Source organism: Lissotriton vulgaris, chromosome 1_1 (assembly GCF_964263255.1).
Source record: "Lissotriton vulgaris chromosome 1_1, aLisVul1.2, whole genome shotgun sequence".
Lineage (NCBI taxonomy): Eukaryota > Metazoa > Chordata > Amphibia > Caudata > Salamandridae > Lissotriton > Lissotriton vulgaris.
This window is the reverse complement of record NC_141685.1, coordinates 145,281,480-145,297,102: the sequence shown is the minus strand read 5'-3', so window position 1 is coordinate 145,297,102 and position 15,623 is coordinate 145,281,480. Positions and strand designations below refer to the sequence as shown.

Here is a 15,623-nt window from a genome sequence, read left to right as displayed (position 1 = left end):
TGCCCTTCTGCCCTGTTTCCCTCTTTTTATGTGGCCTTCTGCCCTGTTTCACTCGTTTTCCCCTTGTTTTTTGTGCCCTTCTGCCCTCTGTTTCACTCGTTTTCCCCTTGTTTTTTGTGCCCTTCTGCCCTCTGTTTCCCTCGTTTTTTGTGCCTTTCTGCTTTCTGTTCCACCCGTTTTCCCCTTGTTTTTGTGCCCTTCTGCTCTCTGTTTCACTTGTTTTCCCCTTGTTTTTTGTGCCCTTCTGCCCTCTGTTTCCCTCGTTTTTTGTGCCTTTCTGCCCTCTGTTCCACCCGTTTTCCCCTTGTTTTTGTGCCCTTCTGCGCTCTGTTTCACTCGTTTACCCCTCGTTTTTCGTGCCCTTCTGCCCTGTTTCCCTTGTTTTCTGTGGCCTTCTGCTCTCTGTTTCACTCTTTTCCCCCTTGTTTTGTGCCCTTCTGCCCTGTTTCCCTCATTTTTCTTGCCCTTCTGCCTCTGTTTCCCTCATTTTTTGTGGCCTTCTGCCCTCTGTTTCACTCGTTTTCCCCTTGTTTTTTGTGCCCTTCTGCCCTCTGTTCCCCTCGTTTTTTGTGGCCATCTGCCCTATTTCACTCGTGTTCCACTTGTTTTTCGTGCCTTTCTGCCCTCTGTTTCCGTTGTATTTTGTGGCCTTCTGCTCTCTGTTTCACTCGTTTTCCCCTTGTTTTTTGTGTCCTTCTGCCCTCCGTTTCCCTCGTTTTTTGTGCCTTTCTGCCCTGTTTCCCTCGTTTTTCGTGCCCTTCTGCCCTCTGTTTCCGTCGTTTTTTGTGGCCTTCTGCCTTCTGTTGCACACGTTTTCCCCTTGTTTTCTGTACCCTTCTGCCTTCTGTTTCCCTCTTTTTATGTGACCTTCTGCCCTGTTTCACTCGTTTTCCACTTGTTTTTCGTGCCCTTCTGCACTCTGTTTCCCTCGTTTTTCGTGCCCTTCTGCCCTGTTTTCCTTGTTTTTTGTGGCCTTCTGCTCTCTGTTTCACTCGTTTTCCCCTTGTTTTTTGTGCCCTTCTGCCCTCTGTTTCCCTCGTTTTTTGTGGCCATCTGCCCTGTTTCACTCGTGTTCCACTTGTTTTTCGTGCCTTTCTGCCCTCTGTTTCCCTTGTATTTTGTGGCCTTCTGCTCTCTGTTTTACTCGTTTTCCCCTTGTTTTGTGCCCTTCTGCCCTCTGTTTCCCTCGTTTTTTGTTTGTGCCCTTCTGTACTCTGTTTCCATCGTTTTTTGTGCCCTTCTGCCCTCTGTTTCCTTCGTGTTTCGTGCCCTTCTGCCCTGTTTCCCTCGTTTTTGTGCCTTTCTGCCCTCTGTTCCACCCGTTTTCCCCTTGTTTTTGTGGCCTTCTGCCCTGTTTCACTCGTTTTCCCCTTGTTTTTTGTGCCCTTCTGCCCTGTTTCCCTTGTTTTCTGTGGCCTGCTCTCTGTTTCACTCGTTTTCCCCTGGTTTTGTGCCCTTTTGCCCTCTGTTTGCCTCATTTTTTGTGGCCTTCTGCCCTCTGTTTCACTCGTTTTCCCCTTGTTTTTTGTGCCCTTCTGCCCTCTGTTTCCCTCGTTTTTTGTGGCCTTCTGCTCTCTGTTTCACTTGTTTTTTTGGCCTTCTGCTCTCTGTTTCACTCGTTTTCCCCTTGTTTTTTGTGCCCTTCAGCCCTCTGTTTCACTCATTTTCCTCTTGTTTTTTGTGCCCTTCTGCCCTCTGGTTCCCTCGTTTTTTGTGCCTTTCTGCCCTCTGTTCCACTGGTTTCCCCCTTGTTTTTGTGCCCTTCTGCCCTCTGTTTCACTCGTTTTTCCCTTGTTTTTTGTGCCCTTCTGCCCTCTGTTTCCCTAGTTTTTTGTGCCTTTCTGCCCTCTGTTCCACCCATTTTCTCCTTGTTTTTGTGACCTTCTGCCCTCTGTTTCACTCGTTTTCCCCTTGTTTTTTGTGCCCTTCTGCTCTTTTCCCCTTGTTTTCTGTGGCCTTCTGCTCTCTGTTTCACTCGTTTTCCCCTTGTTTTGTGCCCTTCTGCCCTCGGTTTCCCTCGTTTTTCGTGCCCTTCTGCCTCTGTTTCCCTCGTTTTTTGTGGCCTTCTGCCCTCTGTTTCACTCGTTTTCCCCTTGTTTTTTGTGCCCTTCTGCCCTCTGTTTCCCTCGGTTTTTGTGCCCTTCTGCCCCGTTTCCCCCGTTTTTTGTGCCCTTCTGCCCTCTTGTGTCCCTCGTTTTTTGTGGCCTTCTGTCCTCTGTTGCACTCGTTTTCCCCTTGTTTTCCGTGCCCTTCTGCCTTCTGTTTCCCTCTTTTTATGTGGCCTTCTGGCCCTGTTTCACTCGTTTTCCACTTGTTTTTCGTGCCCTTCTGCCATCTGTTTCCCTCGTTTTTCGTGCCCTTCTGCCCCCTGTTTCCCTTGTTTTTTGTGCCCTTCTGCCCTCTGTTTCCCTCATTTTTTGTTCGCTTCCGCTCTCTGTTTCACTTGTTTTTTTTGGCCTTCTGCTCTCTGTTTCACTCATTTTCCCCTTGTTTTTTGTGCCCTTCTGCCCTCTGTTTCACTCGTTTTCCCCTTGTTTTTTGTGCCCTTCTGCCCTCTGTTTCCCTCGTTTTTTGTGCCTTTCTGCTTTCTGTTCCACCCGTTTTCCCCTTGTTTTTGTGCCCTTCTGCCCTCTGTTTCACTTGTTTTCCCCTTGTTTTTTTGCCCTTCTGCCCTCTGTTTTCCTCGTATTTTGTGCCTTTCTGCCCTCTGTTCCACCCGTTTTCCCCTTGTTTTTGTGCCCTTCTGCCCTCTGTTTCACTCATTTACCCCTTGTTTTTCGTGCCCTTCTGCCCTGTTTCCCTTGTTTTCTGTGGCTTTCTGCTCTCTGTTTCACTCTTTCCCCCCTTGTTTTGTGCCCTTCTGCCCTGTTTTCCTCATTTTTCTTGCCCTTCTGCCTCTGTTTCCCTAATTTTTTGTGGCCTTCTGCCCTCTATTTCACTCATTTTCCCATTGGTTTTTGTGCCCTTCTGCCCTCTGTTTCCCTCGTTTTTTGTGCCTTTCTGCCCTGTTTCCCTAATTTTTCGTGCCCTTCTGCCCTCTGTTTCCGTCGTTTTTTGTGGCCTTCTGTCTTCTGTTGCACACGTTTTCCCCTTGTTTTCTGTACCCTTCTGCCTTCTGTTTCCCTCTTTTTATGTGACCTTCTGCCCTGTTTTCCTTGTTTTTTGTGGCCTTCTGCCCTCTGTTTCACTCGTTTTCCACTTGTTTTTCGTGCCCTTCTGCCCTCTGTTTCCCTCGTTTTTCGTGCCCTTCTGCCCTGTTTTCCTTGTTTTTTGTGGCCTTCTACTCTCTGTTTCACTTGTTTTCCCCTTGTTTTTTGTGCCCTTCTGCCCTCTGTTTCCCTCGTTTTTTGTGGCCATCTGCCCTGTTTCACTCGTGTTCCACTTGTTTTTCGTGCCTTTCTGCCCTCTGTTTCCCTTGTATTTTGTGGCCTTCTGCTCTCTGTTTCACTCGTATTCCCCTTGTTTTGTGCCCTTCTGCCCTCTATTTCCCTCGTTTTTTGTGCCCTTCTGCCCTGTTTCCCTCGTTTTTGTGCCTTTCTGCCCTCTGTTCCACACGTTTTCCCCTTGTTTTTGTGCCCTTCTGCCCTCTGTTTCACTTGTTTTCCCCTTGTTTTTTTGCCCTTCTGCCCTCTGTTTCCCTCGTATTTTGTGCCTTTCTGCCCTCTGTTCCACCCGTTTTCCCCTTGTTTTTGTGCCCTTCTGCCCTCTGTTTCACTCGTTTACCCCTTGTTTTTCGTGCCCTTCTGCCCTGTTTCCCTTGTTTTCTGTGGCTTTCTGCTCTCTGTTTCACTCTTTCCCCCCTTGTTTTGTGCCCTTCTGCCCTGTTTTCCTCATTTTTCTTGCACTTCTGCCTCTGTTTCCCTAATTTTTTGTGGCCTTCTGCCCTCTGTTTCACTCATTTTCCCATTGGTTTTTGTGCCCTTCTGCCCTCTTTTTCCCTCGTTTTTTGTGCCTTTCTGCCCTGTTTCCCTAATTTTTCGTGCCCTTCTGCCCTCTGTTTCTGTCGTTTTTTGTGGCCTTCTGTCTACTGTTGCACACGTTTTCCCCTTGTTTTCTGTACCCTTCTGCCTTCTGTTTCCCTCTTTTTATGTGACCTTCTGCCCTGTTTCACTCGTTTTCCACTTGTTTTTCGTGCCCTTCTGCCCTCTGTTTCCCTCGTTTTTCGTGCCCTTCTGCCCTGTTTTCCTTGTTTTTTGTGGCCTTCTTCTCTCTGTTTCACTCGTTTTCCCCTTGTTTTTTGTGCCCTTCTGCCCTCTGTTTCCCTCGTTTTTTGTGGCCATCTGCCCTGTTTCACTCGTGTTCCACTTGTTTTTCGTGCCTTTCTGCCCTCTGTTTCCCTTGTATTTTGTGGCCTTCTGCTCTCTGTTTCACTCGTATTCCCCTTGTTTTGTGCCCTTCTGCCCTCTGTTTCCCTCGTTTTTTGTTTTAGCCCTTCTGCACTCTGTTTCCATCATTTTTCGTGCCCTTCTGCCCTCTGTTTCCTTCGTGTTTCGTGCCCTTCTGCCCTGTTTCCCTCGTTTTTGTGCCTTTCTGCCCTCTGTTCCACCCGTTTTCCCCTTGTTTTTGTGGCCTTATGCCCTGTTTCACTCATTTTCCCCTTGTTTTTTGTGCCCTTCTGCCCTGTTTCCCTTGTTTTCTGTGGCCTGCTCTCTGTTTCACTCGTTTTCCCCTGGTTTTGTGCCCTTTTGCCCTCTGTTTGCCTCGTTGTTTGTGGCCTTCTGCCCTCTCACTCGTTTTCCCCTTGTTTTTTGTGCCCTTCTGCCCTCTGGTTCCCTCGTTTTTTGTGCCTTTCTGCCCTCTGTTCCACTGGTTTCCCCTTGTTTTTGTGCCCTTCTGCCCTCTGTTTCACTCGTTTTTCCCTTGTTTTTTGTGCCCTTCTGCCCCCTGTTTCCCTAGTTTTTTGTGCATTTCTGCCCTCTGTTCCACCCATTTTCTCCTTGTTTTTGTGACCTTCTGCCCTCTGTTTCACTCGTTTTCCCCTTGTTTTGTGCCCTTCTGCCCTCGATTTCCCTCGTTTTTCGTGCCCTTCTGCCTCTGTTTCCCTCGTTTTTTGTGGCCTTCTGCCCTGTTTCACTCGTTTTCCCCTTGTTTTTTGTGCCCTTCTGCCCTCTGTTTTCCTCGTTTTTTGTGCCCTTCTGCCCCGTTTCCCCCGTTTTTCGTGCCCTTCTGCCCTCTTGTGTCCCTCATTTTTTGTGGCCTTCTGTCCTCTGTTGCACTCGTTTTCCCCTTGTTTTCCGTGCCCTTCTGCCTTCTGTTTCCCTCTTTTTATGTGGCCTTCTGCCCTGTTTCACTCATTTTCCACTTGTTTTTCGTGCCCTTCTGCCCTCTGTTTCCCTCGTTTTTCGTGCCCTTCTGCCCTCTGTTTCCCTTGTTTTTTGTGCCCATCTGCCCTCTGTTTCCCTCGTTTTTTGTGGCCTTCCGCTCTCTGTTTCACTTGTTTTTTTTGGCCTTCTGCTCTCTATTTCACTCATTTTCCCCTTGTTTTTTGTGCCCTTCTTCCCTCTGTTTCACTCGTTTTTCCCTTGTTTTTTGTGCCTTTCAGCCCTCTCTTTCCCTCGTTTCTTGTGCCTTTCTGCTTTCTGTTCCACCCGTTTCCCCCTTGTTTTTGTGCCCTTCTGCCCTCTGTTTCACTTGTTTTCCCCTTGTTTTTTGTGCCCTTCTGCCCTCTGTTTCCCTCGTTTTTTGTGCCTTTCTGCCCTCTGTTCCACCCGTTTTCCCCTTGTTTTTGTGCCCTTCTGCCCTGTTTCACTTGTTTTCCCCTTGTTTTTTGTGCCCTTCTGCCCTCTGTTTCCCTCGTTTTTTGTGCCTTTCTGCCCTCTGTTCTACCCGTTTTCCCCTTGTTTTTGTGCCCTTCTGCCCTCTGTTTCACTCGTTTACCCCTTGTTTTTCGTGCCCTTCTGCCCTGTTTCCCTTGTTTTCTGTGGCCTTCTGCTCTCTGTTTCACTCTTTTCCCCCTTGTTTTGTGCCCTTCTGCCCTGTTTCCCTCATTTTTCTTGCCCTTCTGCCTCTGTTTCCCTCATTTTTTGTGGCCTTCTGCCCTGTGTTTCACTCGTTTTCCCCTTGTTTTTTGTGCCCTTCTGCCTTCTGTTCCCCTCGTTTTTTGTGCCTTTCTGCCCTGTTTCCCTTGTTTTTTGTGCTCTTCTGCCCTCTGTTTCCCTTGTTTTTTGTGGCCTTCTGTCTTCCGTTGCACACGTTTTCCCCTTGTTTTCTGTGCCCTTCTGTCTTCTGTTTCCCTCTTTTTATGTGACCTTCTGCCCTGTTTCACTCGTTTTCCACTTGTTGTTCGTGCCCTTCTGCCCTCTGTTTCCCTCGTTTTTCGTGCCCTTCTGCCCTGTTTTCCTTGTTTTATGTGGCCTTCTGCTCTCTGTTTCACTTGTTTCCCCTTGTTTTTTGTGCCCTTCTGCCCTCTGTTTCCCTCGTTTTTTGTGGCCATCTGCCCTGTTTCACTCGTTTTCCACTTGTTTTTTGTGCCTTTCTGCCCTCTGTTTCCCTTGTATTTTGTGGCCTTCTGCTCTCTGTTTCACTCGTTTTCCCCTTGTTTTGTGCCCTTCTGCCCTCTGTTTCCCTCGTTTTTTGTTTGTGCCCTTCTGCACTCTGTTTTCATCGTTTTTCATGCCCTTCTGCCCTCTGTTTCCCTCGTGTTTCGTGCCCTTCTGCCCTGTTTCCCTCGTTTTTTGTGCCTTTCTGCCCTCTGTTCCACCCATTTTCCCCTTGTTTTTGTGGCCTTCTGCCCTCTGTTTCACTCGTTTTCCCCTTGTTTTTTGTGCCCTTCTGCCCTGTTTCCCTTGTTTTCTGTGGCCTGCTCTCTGTTTCACTCGTTTTCCCCTTGTTTTGTGCCCTTTTGAATTCTGTTTGCCTCGTTTTTTGTGGCCTTCTGCCCTCTGTTTCACTCGTTTACCCCTTGTTTTTTGTGCCCTTCTGCCCTCTGTTTCCCTCGTTTTTTGTGGCCTTCTCCTCTCTATTTCACTTGTTTTTTTTGGCCTTCTGCTCTCTGTTTCACTTGTTTTTCCCTTGTTTTTTGTGCCCTTCTGCCCTCTGTTTCACTCCTTTTTTGTGCCTTTCTGCCCTCTGTTCCACCCGTTTTCCCCTTGTTTTTGTGCCCTTCTGCCCTGTTTCACTTGTTTTCCCCTTGTTTTTTGTGCCCTTCTGCCCTCTGTTTCCCTCGTTTTTTGTGCCTTTCTGCCCTCTGTTCCACCCGTTTTCCCCTTGTTTTTGTGCCCTTCTGCCCTCTGTTTCACTCGTTTACCCCTTGTTTTTCGTGCCCTTCTGCCCTGTTTCCCTTGTTTTCTGTGGCCTTCTGCTCTCTGTTTCACTCTTTTCCCCCTTGTTTTGTGCCCTTCTGCCCTGTTTCCCTCATTTTTCTTGCCCTTCTGCCTCTGTTTCCCTCATTTTTTGTGGCCTTCTGCCCTGTGTTTTACTCGTTTTCCCCTTGTTTTTTGTGCCCTTCTGCCCTCTGTTCGCCTCGTTTTTTGTGCCTTTCTGCCCTGTTTCCCTTGTTTTTTGTGCTCTTCTGCCCTCTGTTTCCCTTGTTTTTTGTGGCCTTCTGTCTTCTGTTGCACACGTTTTCCCCTTGTTTTCTGTGCCCTTCTGCCTTCTGTTTCCCTCTTTTTATGTGACCTTCTGCCCTGTTTCACTCGTTTTCCACTTGTTGTTCGTGCCCTTCTGCCCTCTGTTTCCCTCGTTTTTCGTGCCCTTCTGCCCTGTTTTCCTTGTTTTTTGTGGCCTTCTGCTCTCTGTTTCACTTGTTTCCCCTTGTTTATTGTGCCCTTCTGCCCTCTGTTTCCCTCGTTTTTTGTGGCCATCTGCCCTGTTTCACTCGTTTTCCACTTGTTTTTCGTGCCTTTCTGCCCTCCGTTTCCCTTGTATTTTGTGGCCTTCTGCTCTCTGTTTCACTCGTTTTCCCCTTGTTTTGTGCCCTTCTGCCCTCTGTTTCCCTCGTTTTTTGTTTGTGCCCTTCTGCACTCTGTTTTCATCGTTTTTCATGCCCTTCTGCCCTCTGTTTCCCTCGTGTTACGTGCCCTTCTGCCCTGTTTCCCTCGTTTTTTGTGCCTTTCTGCCCTCTGTTCCACCCATTTTCCCCTTGTTTTTGTGGCGTTCTGCCCTCTGTTTCACTCCTTTTTCCCTTGTTTTTTGTACCCTTCTGCCCTGTTTCCCTTGTTTTCTGTGGCCTGCTCTCTGTTTCACTCGTTTCCCCCTTGTTTTGTGCCCTTTTGAATTCTGTTTGCCTCGTTTTTTGTGGCCTTCTGCCCTCTGTTTCACTCGTTTACCCCTTGTTTTTTGTGCCCTTCTGCCCTCTGTTTCCCTCGTTTTTTGTGGCCTTCTCCTCTCTATTTCACTTGGTTTTTTTGGCCTTCTGCTCTCTGTTTCACTTGTTTTTCCCTTGTTTTTTGTGCCCTTCTGCCCTCTGTTTCACTCGTTTTCCCCTTGTTTTTTGTGCCTTTCTGCCCTCTGTTTCCCTCATTTTTTGTGCCTTTCTGCCCTCTGTTTCACCCGTTTCCCCTTTGTTTTTGTACCCTTCTGCCCTCTGTTTCACTCATTTTCCCCTTGTTTTTGGTGCCCTTCTGCCCTTTGTTTCCCTTATTTTTTGTGGCCTTCTGCTCTGTTTCACTTGTTTTTTTTGGCCTTCTGCTCTCTGTTTCACTCGTTTTCCCCTTGTTTTTTGTGCCCTTCTGCCCTCTGTTTCACTAGTTTTCCCCTTGTTTTTTGTGCCTTTCTGCCCTCTGTTCCACCCGTTTTCCCCTTGTTTTTGTGCCCTTCTGCCCTGTTTCACTCCTTTTCTCCTTGTTTTTTGTGCCCTGCCCTCTGTTTCCCTCGGTTTTTGTGCCTTTCTGCCCTCTGTTCCACCCGTTTTCCCCTTGTTTTTGTGCACTTCTGCCCTCTGTTTCACTTGTTTTCCCCTTGTTTTGTGCCCTTCTGCCCTCTGTTTCCCTCGTTTTTCGTGCCCATCTGCCTCTGTTTCCCTTGTTTTTTGTGGCCTTCTGCCCTCTGTTTCACTCGTTTTCCCCTTGTTTTTTGTGCCCTTCTGCCTGAGGTTTCCCTCGTTTTTTGTGCCCTTCTGCCCCGTTTCCCTTGTTTTTCGTGCCCTTTTTCCCTCTGTTTCACTCGTTTTTTGTGGCCTTCTGTCCTCTGTTGCACTCGTTTTCCCCTTGTTTTCCGTGCCCTTCTTCCTTCTGTTTCCCTCTTTTTATGTGTCCTTCGGCCCTGTTTCACTCGTTTTCCACTTGTTTTTCGTGATCTTCTGCCCTGTTTCCCTCATTTTTCGTGCCCTTCTCCCCTCTGTTTCCCTTGTTTTTTGTGGCCATCTGCCCTGTTTCACTCGTTTTCCCCTTGTTTTTGTGCACTTCTGCCCTCTGTTTCACTTGTTTTCCCCTTGTTTTTTGTGCCATTCAGCCCTGTTTCCCTTGTTTTCTGTGGCCTTCTGCTCTCTGTTTCACTCATTTTCCCCTTGTTTTGTGCCCTTCTGCCCTCTGTTTCCCTCGTTTTTCGTGCCCATCTGCCTCTGTTTCCCTTGTTTTTTGTGGCCTTCTGCCCTCTGTTTCACTCGTTTTCCCCTTGTTTTTTGTGCCCTTCTGCCTGAGGTTTCCCTCGTTTTTTGTGCCTTTCTGCCCCGTTTCCCTCGTTTTTCGTGCCCTTTTTCCCTCTGTTTCACTCGTTTTTTGTGGCCTTCTGTCCTCTGTTGCACTCGTTTTCCCCTTGTTTTCCGTGCCCTTCTGCCTTCTGTTTCCCTCTTTTTATGTGTCCTTCGGCCCTGTTTCACTCGTTTTCCACTTGTTTTTCGTGACCTTCTGCCCTGTTTCCCTGGTTTTTCGTGCCCTTCTGCCCTCTGTTTTCCTTGTTTTTTGTGGCCTTCTGCTCTGTTTCACTCGTTTTCCCCTTATTTTTTGTGCCCTTCTGCCCTCTGTTTCCCTCGTTTTTTGTGGCCATCTGCCCTGTTTCACTCGTTTCCCCTTGTTTTTCGTGCCTTTCTGCCCTCTGTTCCCCTTGTTTTTTGTGGCCTTCTGCTCTCTGTTTCACTCATTTTGCCCTTGTTTTGTGCCCTTCTGCCCTCTGTTTCCCTCATTTTTTGTTTGGGCCCTTCTGCACTCTGTTTCCCTCATTTTTCGTGCCCTTCTGCCCTCTGTTTCCCTCGTGTTTCGTGCCCTTCTGCCCGCTGTTTCCCTTATTTGTTGTGGCCTTCTGCCCTCTGTTTCTCCCGTTTTCCCCTTGTTTTTTGTGTCCTTCTGCCCTCTGTTTCCCTCGTTTGTCGTGCCCTTCTGCCCCCGTTTTCCACTTGCTTTTCGTGCCCTTCTGCCCTCTGTTTTCTTCATTTTTCGTGCCCTTCTGCCCTTCTGCCCTGTTTCATTCATTTTCCACTTGTTTTTCGTGCCCTTCTGCCCTCTTCCCTCGTTTTTCGTGCCTTTCTGCACTCTGTTTCCCTCATTTTTTGTGGCCTTCTGCCCTCTGTTTCACCCGTTTTCCCCTTGTTTTTTGTGCCCTTCTGCCCTCTGTTTCCCTCAATTGTCGTGCCCTTCTGCCCTCGTTTTCCACTTGTTTTTCGTGCCCTTCTGCCCTCTGTTTCCCTTGTTTTTCGTGCCCTTTTGCCCTCTGTTTCACTCGTTTTCCCCTTGTTTTTCGTGCCCTTCTGCCCTCTGTTTCCCTCATTTTTCGTGCCCTCCTGCCCTGTTTCCCCTCGTTTTTCGTTCCCTTCTGCCCTCTGTTTCCCTCGTTTTTCGTGCACTTCTGCCCTGTTTCACTCGTTTTCCCCTTGTTTTTCGTGCCCTTCTGCTCTCTGTTTCACTCGTTTTTCATGCTGTTCTGCCCTCTGTTTCACTCGTTTTCCACTTGTTTTACGTGCCCTTCTGCCCTCTGTTTACATTGTTTTTCGTGCCGTTCTGCCCTCGATGACGTCACAGGGGTCAGACTCTCACAAGAAGAGTCTGCAGCATCAGGAGAGGAGCATCATCCTCTTCACCCGCCCCCACCCTCAGCTAAGCTCCAATCCGAGCGGCTGGTTTGGGTGAGGGCGGGTAAATGCAGCCAGAAAAGTAAATAGCCCATGAATGGTTACACAAGCTACTCCTGGGGTCTCCGCGAGCTACCGGTAGCTCGTGATCGACCGGTTGGAGACCCCGGGCCTAGACCTATCCCTCAACTATGGTCCAGAGTGTGAATCAAGGGCAATGAAATTAAGGCGTACTTTCATGTGTTCATTTTATTCCACCTTTTTCTGCACCTGGATTTACTGGGTGCAGAAAACTAGGACACAATCTTCTTCCAGACAGAAAACTTAGACTGAAAAGACGCATAAGACTCTGGGTGCAGCAAAAGCAGCCAAGACTTATGCTGTTTTTTTTCACTAACTAGGGGGAAACACACAATTCTTCCCTCTGTTGGTGTTCACAGTTGTTGTCGGCCTGTGATTCGGTGTTGAGTGCAGAGCGTATCGATTAGAGCCGAGGGGCCGAGCCGAGGAGGAATTGATGAGCAAGCGGAGCGGAGCCTGGGACGACTGCCAGGGTTTGTTTTGTGATTCAAAAAAGGGGGTGGTGATGAACAGAGTGTCTGAATTAAGCAGACCACTCTTACCCAGTCCAAAGATCAGGGCTTGATCCATCACCGTTATTTAGCTCACTGCACCATCCCAGCTCAGAACCTGGCTATATGCAAATTAGTCTGTCCCTGGCCCAGTGCATCATGGGAACAGGGTTTGTTTTGTGACCGGTTCCCGCTTCACCCGCGTCCTGTTATACGGGCGCTTTAAGTTCTACGGATCTGCGATGGAGGCACGAACGGCCGCTGCCAGCACCGCTGTGCTAAAGCGCTGCTGGTGCTGCTCGTGCAGCGGCTGCTGCGGAGCACAGAGGAGCCTTGGCCTGCCACCTGATTTATGTCAAAAATGTGTTTATAAAAATTTTTTTTTCCACAGGCAAAAATTACATCATCACTTGTTCCCACGCAGGGGATCAGAAAGCCTCAACAGAATTATAACAGGTGGACAAAGTGCATTGATCAATATAAATCAGCTCCTCCTCTTATTAGATAAGCCAAATGAAAGATACAGCTTATAAGTGCCCCGGAGCTTAGAGAGAGAGATAAAAAAGAAAGAAAAGAAGATCATACAACTTTGCTAAGCCAGCAGATAGGTCTAAAAAAAACTCAACGGCCTTCTGTAACGGTAATTTCTCCAGGTTGCTCCCCCGAGGTGTTGTATGCGGAATAGCCTAAAAGCGTGGACAAACTCATCCTAACATGGGATAAGTAATTATGAATCTAACAAGGAACAAAGAAAAAAAATGAATAAAAAAACACTTCCCGGCGTGGCTACCGGCCGAGAAAGATGGCTGCTTTCTAGCAGAGCTCCGTGACTGCAGGGCACCTTCCCCGACAATCCGCACAATAATCCTGACTTCAGCAGGCGCTGCTACGGCTGTATAAAAACGGATCTTCCAGTTCCCGGTGAAGCAATCGGCTACTCCAGACTTCTAAAACTCAAGCGGCTACGAGACAGTGCAACCGGGGCCTAACAGCACTACGGAAGCCGGGGACTAAAGTTTCACGGCGGCCCAGCATACAGATGACCCGACAAGAACTGATCCTGGACACAGAATAAAGGCGGCAAAAACCAGAACGGATGCGGCTGCGCGCACAGGACATCCTTGGACTACAAGGTACTGGCGACTGCTGGAGGAGGCAGCGAGGGGGCTCTGAGTGAAAACCCGACGTTACCGGGCAGGGACGGCTTAATCCTGGAACCACCGGCCTGTCTGTTACCGCCGCTGAGCACATCAGCCCGCTCACCTGCCCCACACGCAGCACTAGCTGCAAATCAGTGACACCAGCAGGCCTTTTAAGGGGCATACCCTAGATAGCACTGTGCGAAGACACCCGGTGCTGTCTCACGAGCTTACCGGGGGCTATAGGGAGCAGTTCCACGGCTGAAAGACAGGAGCTGGAAGTACCACAGGCCGCTGGTTCTACACAGCGGACCAGCCCAGCGCAACGCAGGCTCACACGCGTTCCCGGAGTCACCAAGGAACACACTGTACAACACATCGAGGAACAGTTGGCAAACGGGGCTCTTCTCCTGTCCTCACGAATTTTGGGGTGCGTGTCCACTGCTATCAAGTACCATGACGGGCAGGGGGCCCAAGGTGCAACAGCCTCCGCGCTTGGAAAAATATGCCTATGTAAAAGAACCCCAGAATGGTCAACCGAACGAAGCGCCACGCACATCATCCCAGATGACCAACCCGCCTGGTGACGCCGAACAGGTCACCCTGAAAGACGTTATGGCGGCATTGCACACAATGCAAACTTCAATGGGCACTATCTCCACCGATATCTCCCTGATAAGGGCGGACTTCTTCAAGTTGTCACACCATTTGATTGAGGTGGAAAAAGCTACATCGGGGCTAACTGACGACACGGGGGCCTTGAAACACAAAGTACAGAAACTGGAAGATGACAATCTGCTATTAAAGGCGAAGCTTGACGAACAGGAAGGCCGCTCACAGCGCAACAACGTACGCCTGGTGGGTGTACCGGAAACAACAGGGGGCCCTGCGTTGGACCTATTTGTAGAAGATTTGATCCAAACTAAGCTGCAACCGAAGGGCCTGTCAAATTATTTCTCAGTAGAACGTGCCAACCGGGTGTCAGGGAGGAAACCAAAACCAGGGGCACCACCGCATCCAATCTTAGCGAGGATCTTCAACTTTCACGCCCGCGATGCCATCCTGCAGACAGCTCGAATGGCTCCACCAGTCAAAATTGACAATGCAGAGGTCACCTTCTATCCAGACTACACGGCAGCGGTGGCACAACAACGACAAAATTTCACAGAAGTGAAAAGGGAACTCCGTTCTAGTGAACTCAAATACTCAATGCTCTTCCCAGCGAAGCTGCGTGTTGAAGCGGAGGGAAAAACGTGTTTTTAGAATCGCCCAAAGATGCACAAGACTGGTTGGAGGGCTGTCGGCAGACAGGGAAACCCAGGAACCGGGAAGAAAGACAAAATAACCGATAATGGAAAAGACAGAAGCCCACAACAAACTGCATCACTGAAGCGACGCTATGACTTGGCTTTTTAAGGATTAAGGACCTCACCGGTTGCCACGCTTCACAACACCACAGTAGGAGACTATGATATGGACACGGCCCGATATTGGGCGGTGAGCGCAGGGTGGTGGGTACTGTTACATTGACCTTCCTTACAATGGGTCGACTAAGGACGTGATACACAGGCAAGTTATGAAGACTCCTACAGGTAGGACCTACCGTGATGTTGGTAGCGCTGCATGGACATTGATGGGTGGGAAGGAGGCTATAACAGTCACGGTAGTCTCACCCTCACGAAAACTACATTTTGTTCTGGGAAGTAAGCACTCTGCTCAGTTGGGGGTGGTGGATGGTTCTGTATCCGCCGGGCAGGGAGGCAGGGTGGGGGGTTGGGATTTTGATAGCGATAAGTTTCGGTTTGTTTTGGTCTCTGGTGAACAATGACCACTTTCTTCAGGGACTACAATTGTTTATCAGGGGCCATAATGAGCAATTGGAGATGGGGACAGTCACAGATACGATGGGGGGGAGGGCAGGGTGGTGGGTACTGTTACATTGACCTTCCTTACAATGGGTCGACTAAGGACGTGATACACAGGCAAGTTATGAAGACTCCTACAGGTAGGACCTACCGTGATGTTGGTAGTGCTGCATGGACATTGATGGGTGGGAAGGAGGCTATAACAGTCACGGTAGTCTCACCCTCACGAAAACTACATTTTGTTCTGGGAAGTAAGCACTCTGCTCAGTTGGGGGTGGTGGATGGTTCTGTATCCGCCGGGCAGGGAGGCAGGGTGGGGGGTTGGGATTTTGATAGCGATAAGTTTCGGTTTGTTTTGGTCTCTGGTGAACAATGACCACTTTCTTCAGGGACTACAATTGTTTATCAGGGGCCATAATGAGCAATTGGAGATGGGGACAGTCACAGATACGATGGGGGGGAGGGCAGGGTTTGGGATTAGGGGCCAAGGATTCTTGAAGCAACTGTTACAATGTTTACGTTTAATATGTTACGTTAATTCAAGGAACAAGTTTACGTGTCAACTATACAATCTATGAGCACACAGGGCAGGTCATGTACAGCAGGTATCAACAGTAGTCACTGACCATAGGATATACATATCAAGCACGACGTGACACCACATGAGGGGCGGGAGACCAACACTCAGTTACCACTTCAGCCGGGCCCCCCTTGTCCATAATTTCATGGAACCTGAATGGGTTGGGTCATAAGATTAAACGAGGGCTGGTCCTACAGTACCTGAAGCGCAAGGGGCCCTTGATTGTTCTACTCCAGGAAAAACATTTGACAGGAACAACATGCAAGGCACTAGATAGATGGGGCTTTAAAATGGTAGCTCACGCTGAGTTCACATCTGGCTCTAGAGGGGTGGGAATCCTGGTCCATAAGAGCTCCACATTCATGATTAAGAACACTTGGACTGATGCACAGGGACGATTTGCGGTACTAACTGGGCAGTGGGAAGGTAGGTTGTATCACGTGCTCTCCGTTTATGTTCCCCCTACACTTCACAGGCAAGCATTTCAGGACCTCGGGAGGCTACCCACAATAGAGGACAATACAC

At 49.0% G+C, this 15,623-nt stretch overlaps 1 protein-coding gene across 1 annotated transcript in view; it reads right to left on the bottom strand.

The window, feature by feature from the left end:
• Positions 1 to 12,837, bottom strand: part of LOC147737851 (uncharacterized) — a 47,774-nt gene extending 34,937 nt beyond the window's left edge. Inside the window, exon 1 of the mRNA XM_086924985.1 lies at positions 12,778 to 12,837. Coding sequence (XP_086781111.1) covers positions 12,778 to 12,837 — 60 coding nt within the window. The remainder of the gene's footprint in view (positions 1 to 12,777) is intronic.
• Between the last annotated feature and the right edge of the window lie 2,786 nt (positions 12,838 to 15,623).